We start from the raw sequence: 6,800 nt of genomic DNA, 5'->3' as shown, positions 1-6,800 counted from the left end.
TGTCACGTTAATACATAGTTATTTACATATGGAGATATGCATATGTATGCATGACAACACTTCTTTAGATTTAAATATAAATAATTAGGTTAATTTACGTGCCTTAAAATTTGGTAAGTTTATACAAACAACGTTTAATTCAATTATTTATTTTATTTATTACTAAATGAACTATATATGTTTGTAGTTATATACTCAAACTTTCATCTTTAGAAAATAATTTCTTTATATGTAATTATTTCTAACATTGCTATATGTACATATGTATGTGTGTACATGACCAGTCGTCAAAATGAGGAACGCTTCTAAGAACGCTTTCAAAAGAGCATTTTCAAAAATAAACCTTCTCCATGGAAGAATTTCTACCAATAACCATGTCATGCCATTTCTTATTATTAATTAAGAAATCTATTTGATTTGTGATTTAAATCGTCGATCAAATAAAAAATAAAATACATTTTAATCAAACAAACCTTTCTTATTCAAAAAGATCGCAGGGAAAAACTGATATGTAGATACTCATATAAAATATGTTTGTGATTTGATTCATCAACCAAATAAAAAAGTGTTGCCTTACAAAACAAAAGTATTTTTTAGTCCAAGAATGAAATCACAAGTCCATTTAATTTTTTATTTGTCCGATAAATTTAATCACTAATAAATTATTTTTTTTTTTTTCGTCGAGGAATCACATCGCAAATAAATTCTATTTATTTATTTCTAAATTATTTAGGATTTGTTACAACTTTCAATTCAGAAATCAATTTTATGCTTTGATTTGCGATTTGACTAATTCCAGGAACTGGGAAGTTTTTGTTACTGATTTGTCGTTTTTTCATGCAGCTACATATGTATCTCTTCAAGAGCTTCGAAGATTTCTGGCTGAATTTCAATGTACGTTGATACCGCGTTCTTAAAAAAAAAAAAATCCTGTAAGGTTGATATTACATCGTTGTGTCGATATTGACGATATTTTTTACTTCCGATACGATATTATCGGCGCGATATTTTTTTAGACGATAATATCAGATATCGATATTTTACGCTCAAATATCGCCTGGTTACCAGAAAACATAATTGGGTGCTTTAGCTTACACCATAACCACACTTTTTATATTTATATGGTTAGTTTTAACTAATGAATGAATACATACCCTATAAACATTTTGGCGAACGTTCGAAAATGATCTTCGATATCCAATATGCATATCGAACTGAGAACGAACTCATAACCAACCTTAGTTTTCCAACGTTCATAGGCTGCGTTTCTTTATACATTCCGGATAATCCCATTCCACAGCCGGAATAAACAGAATGCGTTTGAAATATACGTCAACATATCAACAGGAACGTTCTAAAGAATAAATAAACAAAAAAGCTTATTCCAAACGTTCAGAATGAATAAAGAAATGCAGCCACAATGTATTGGAAATACATTCGAGATGGGTTTGAAAAAAAAAATGAAAACCATTTTCGAAGGGAAATAAAGGAAAATCACTGATAATTATAAGGAAGTAAAAAAATCAAAATATTTCTTCACATAAATGTGTTATCTAAATGTTTTACTCGCAGTGTATTTTTACCTGGCTAGGCTTCATTATTTGCTTTGTGTTCACATCCCATCATTCGTGCAGCAAATTTTCTAAGGATTTTTGCAAACTGGCCTCGAATAACCGCTCATATACGCTCTGTGACAAAGCTGGCCTGAAATCCTATTTTTCAAAGTGGAATTATTTTAGTTTTCCGCTAGATGGCACTGAATTTGAGACATTTCGCAATATCGATCCTAGCTTCATCTAGCGATAAAAGAAATTCATTTTGGTTATTCCTCTTTATATTCGGGCGATATACGCTTTTGACTAATAAAGCTCCAGCCGAAAGTTTTTAATGAGGGTGCTTTTAAACGTATTTTAACGAAGCATTGTTGTTTCCCTGTTCTCAGTTTATAATTTCAATATTTTTGATATGATATAGACTGCATCAAGTTCGCATGAAATTCGTTGGCATTTTTTCCTGGACTCTCAAAACTTCTCACTCTTCCGCGGTCCGATGTTGTAAAATTGCAGTCCTCTTGAACTTGACATGAAAAGTTGCTTAGTCCAGTTGTATTCGAATTTTACAAGAGAGATTATAAACCTCTCAAAGGCATTTTCTTCAAGCAATAATTTTGCAAAAAAAATGTTAAACAAAATTTTGCTATTCCAAGCTAAAATTACTTCATACGAATCGATTTCCACAATCACGGACGGTTTAACCCTCCTTTCCCGCCCATCTGCAGGAGGGGCGCAGTCCGCATGACTTACATACATATATGCATGTACATTAGGGTGGTACTTAAAAATCAAATGAACGATTTTTTCCAGTCTTACCTCCTCAATCGGTAATACCACATAGATATCACATAAATATACATTTTGTTCCCGATTGGGTACGCTTAAGGCCTGTCGCACAGGGGGGCAAAATATAGATTCCTCTATAGAGACTCAAAAAATAAAAATTTTTTTTTAATCTAATACCCAAAATCGATCCTACCATAGTCGAGGATACCACATATAAATTTTTATCCCAATTGTAGTCGGTTAAGGCGTGTCGCAAAGGGCTCAAAGGATTGATGCCTCTATGGACTAAAAAAATTTAAAAAAACATTTTTTTTTTTCATTTAATACCCTAAACCGAAAAAATCACATATAAATTTTGGTCCCGATTGGAGTCGGTTAAGACGTCTTCATAGGGTAATCGGAAATTTGGCACCTGTGCGACACACCTTAACCCAACCGGGGCTAAAATTTATATGTAATATCTTCGACTATAGTATCATTGACGTAGGGGTTGAGGGTAAGAAAAATTTGCTTCCTACATTTAAGGACCACCCTAATTTGTATATATGTTAATTTCTTTAATGTATGTAGTAATCCTGTTCTTTCTTCCATAGATGTGACCAGATATGCTGCGTTTTTTGCTTTTACCGATGGAATAGTCTTTGATTATAGCAAACCGGCATCACGCTGTCCACCTAAATATCCATTAAAAGATGTCACATATCCGACATTATGCACACGCAATCTTTATCTGGATGTGGATGAAGAAAATCATGCTGCAGGCAAGCTGAAACTTTCGCAAGGGCTTTTGATTTTTATTCGATTACCCTTTATTGGTATTTACTTTTCATTACAATGCATTATTTATTTTTTTTTGCTTAACTATGTAAATTTAGTTCCCTTTCTCTCCATACTGGTACGCAATAATGCAAAAAACTGATAAGACATGCTGATCACCTGCGGAGAAATGGAAATGTAGGTACATAAATATTTTTAGCACTTAAATATGAATAAAAAAATAAAATTCTATGATTATATATATAGTTGTATACTTGATTGCCTTATATATATATATTTCTTCATGCCACGACAATTTGTGTTAAAGGCCGCTTAACTATTTTGGCTTCACAGAATTCTACTCACTTTCATGTAGGCGCGAAATGAAATTGGCGGCATGAATGGCGCCCGTATGGAGGCTGGTTTTTGGCTGCGCATTATCAATATGGTTAGTAAACGTTTGTAGCGCTTATCACAATCGAACCAATTTTGATTATAGGCCGCATCTCCAACTCGCATGCTCTGTAAAAAAAAAATTATTATGAATGTATTTGTACATGGATTGCTTTACCATGAGGGTGTATCCGTGGCCTGGACGGTATCCCTGTGAAGGTTCTAAAGGGAATCGGAAATTCACTCCCGAATATGTTGCTACAGATGTAAAACGCCTGCCTGAGAGAAGGAATATTTTCGGAAGTAAGGAAAAAGCAGCAGCTAACGCTTATTGGCAAAGAAAAGGGGGAATCTGAGTCCCCGGCGGCATACCGGCCATTGTGCATGCTCGATACCGTGGGAAAGCTCTACGAACGACTTTTAAGACCACGACTAACAGCGGCAATACAGGAATCAGGGGGGCTGTCGCCAAGACAACACGGTTTCAGACCTGGAAGATCCACATTGGGAGCCATCCAAGACGTCGTTGAGAGTTTCCAGAACGCGCTGAAAGGAAACCACCACTCTCGCTAAATAGTCCTCCTGGCAACACTAGACGTGAGAAATGCCTTTAATAGCGTTAGATGGACTGACATAATCGAGAACTTAGAGTCCTAATATCACGTACACAGCCAATTGATGAAGGTAATACGCAGTTGCTTGCGTGACCGCTTGCTCCTCCATGAAACAAGCGATGGGGTCATGACAAAGACAATAACCTCGGGGGCAGCCCAAGACTCTATAATGGGCGCCGACCTTTGGAACATAAATTACGACGGCATATTAGAAATAAACCTGCCAGACGATACTCATCTAGTCGCTTTCGCAGATGATGTCGCAGCGGTAATTAAGGCCAGGGACACTGTAGAAGCACAAAGAAAACTCAACCAAGCCGTGCTATGCACCAAAGGGGGCTAGATAACCACGGTCTAATGCTTGCCACCAAAAATACAGAAATACTCCTGCTAACACAAATACGCATCCCTACTGAAGTCGAAATGAGGGTCTGTGACACAGTAACTCTCTCCAAGAAATCTTTGAAGTACCTAGGACTAATATTGGACTTTAAGCTGGCATCTGCTTACCGTACCGCATCTGAGCCAGCGATTCTAGTAATAAGCGGAATCCTACCCATAGATCTAGCGGCTAAAAAACGCAAAATGAAGAGGGGATTGAAACAAGCCAAGACCTCGCTGACGACTGTGCAAAAAATAGAAGAACAAATACAGGCCCTGTGGCAAAAGCGTTGGCATGCAGAAAAAAAGGGAAGATGGACAGAAAAACTAATACCCAAATTTCAAGAATGGACAGATAGAAAATTCGGCAATGTAAATTATTACACAACCCAACTTCTATGCGACCACGGATATCTCCTGAAATAGATTCACCTGATGGACAACGCAGTGAGCCCGAGCTTTTTGTATGAAGCCGAGCTAGACGACGCAGAACATACGTTCTTCAAATGCCAAAGATGGCAAAGAGAAAGGGATGCGCTTGATCGACAAAATAGGCAAAATCACCGCAGAGAATATAGTCAAAAAAATTACGAGTTGCTAAGAAAACTGGAAGGACATCGCAACGTACACAGAAAATATCTTGAGAGTCAAAAAACGAGAACTGGACACGCATAGTGAGCTACAAGTGGCGGTGCTGGACGCAGGACAGTAGAAGAGTCTGAAAATACCTCTGGACCTCTACCCCGAAGTAATGCGAAAGCGGTTCCTGGGTAAGGGTAGCGAAGAGTCCAGAGAGAGGAGGAATTTTAGTGGCCACACCACATACGTAACAGCGACGGCTCTCCAGCAAAAAAAAAAAATAAAAATCAGAGTGTATCGTATTAATATCCAATTGAATTTAGCGATTCTAATATTTTTACCTAACGTAATAGGTACCTTATTAATGCGTCATAGTCTATGGTAATAAAAACATACATTTATATCTAGTTATGAGGATGTATCATTTGTCAGCTCTGTATACATATTTACATAACATTCACTTACCGCCGTCATCAGCTCGTCACCATAATAGCAAACCACAAATACTTGCACCAATGATGCTGTGAGAAAAATAATATATTTTACAATATCTTCTTTAGATGAAGCAGTCACTTGAAATCCAATAAAGCAGATGGTCAACGAAGCAGTTAAAAAATTCAAGAGCAAAGAGAAGCTGAAAATGCTGTTGACATGTTCGCTCAACCTGCAACGGAAACAAAGCAAACAATATTCTAAACATTTTCGTATTTCTCCCATCTCTACCAATTCTACAACTCACTTCAGACACTTGGCATGCTTCACAATTAAAGTCTTCAAATACTCCAAATCCTTCTGCACATCCGACTGCGATGCGCCACCAAACTCCTCGAGGCAACGTGAAATGAAATCGAAGTGCATACAAAGTTGTGTCACCGAGGCCACCAATACAAGGTCGGCCGAGAGGAAGGCCACACCAGCCAAATATGCGCCATGCACTTGTCCCAAATACGTGAGCCAGTATACCCAATTCTTCTCGGTTGTTTTATATGGATACCATATGGCGAAACCAAAGCTACGTTCAAACACTGGCGCATCCAACAGCCAATACTGCACCGATGCTTTAAGAGCCGGATAAATGCTGAAGGTCGTAGTATAAGCTAGGCAAAGTAACGTAAATACGGACATTACACGTCGCATAACACGTTCACGCTGCGGCAATTTGTAAGCATTCTGCTGCTTAACGGTTTTCGGGAATATCTCCTCCATTTGATCGAAATGTTGACGCAACGTAACGCGATGTACTGTCATAGCGATCTGCTTAAAATTGGCCACAAAAGAGAAGCCAATACAAGGTGCCACACCGGTGGCCTCCAAAATGGTAGCGCTCGAACGTAAAGCTTTTACGAAGAAGATAATCTCACCCATAACGAGTAAATTGAAGTTAACGAAGCCGATGTGCAGGAGGAGCTTGAGCAGTAGACGACGTACGCGATTGGAGGAGCGATGTTCGTACAGATCCTCGCCGATCGTTTTGTAAAACACAATTGGAATGTGTATAAACTCGGTGAAAGTGCGAGCTAACAGCGGCATGCTTATTGAATTTTGATTTTGAGAAGATATGCAACCGATGATGTGAACGACACTAAGCAGATTAGTGAATGCGTTGCGGAAATAAATCTTAAGCACAATTTGTGGGAATTTTTATATATATACAAAAAAGTTTTCATATGAACACACATGCATGCATACAAAGGCACATACATATGTATGTATGTAATATGCCAGTTTTAAGCCTAGT

General features: G+C 37.6%; 1 protein-coding gene across 1 annotated transcript; it reads right to left on the bottom strand.

Moving 5' to 3' along the window:
* Positions 1–3,194: 3,194 nt before the first annotated feature.
* Or67c (Odorant receptor 67c) lies at positions 3,195–6,592 on the bottom strand. Its single transcript, XM_017632360.1, has 4 exons — positions 5,802–6,592; positions 5,528–5,726; positions 3,462–3,617; positions 3,195–3,275 (listed from the first exon to the last, which is right to left on the bottom strand). Exons 1-4 carry the CDS (start codon positions 6,590–6,592, stop codon positions 3,201–3,203), a joined length of 1,221 nt encoding a protein of 406 aa, XP_017487849.1. The 3' UTR covers positions 3,195–3,200.
* Positions 6,593–6,800: the final 208 nt, after the last annotated feature.

The sequence above is a fragment of the Rhagoletis zephyria genome, unplaced genomic scaffold (genome assembly GCF_001687245.7).
Source record: "Rhagoletis zephyria isolate East Lansing unplaced genomic scaffold, Rhagoletis_zephyria_1.1 Rzeph_scaffold_09988, whole genome shotgun sequence".
NCBI lineage: Eukaryota > Metazoa > Arthropoda > Insecta > Diptera > Tephritidae > Rhagoletis > Rhagoletis zephyria.
The sequence above is the reverse complement of the archived record's forward strand: the minus strand, read 5'-3'. Positions and strand labels throughout refer to the sequence as shown.

Excerpts from the sequence above, each read along its gene's own strand:
- Or67c (XM_017632360.1), bottom strand. The coding sequence starts at position 6,592 with ATGCCGCTGTTAGCTCGCACTTTCACCGAGTTTATACACATTCCAATT. Across the intron at positions 5,727-5,801 it reads AAGCATGCCAAGTGTCTGAA|GTTGAGCGAACATGTCAACA; the intron begins GTGAGTTGTAGA and ends TTTCCGTTGCAG. Across the intron at positions 3,618-5,527 it reads GTGACGAGCTGATGACGGCG|AGCATGCGAGTTGGAGATGC; the intron begins GTAAGTGAATGT and ends TTTTTTTTACAG.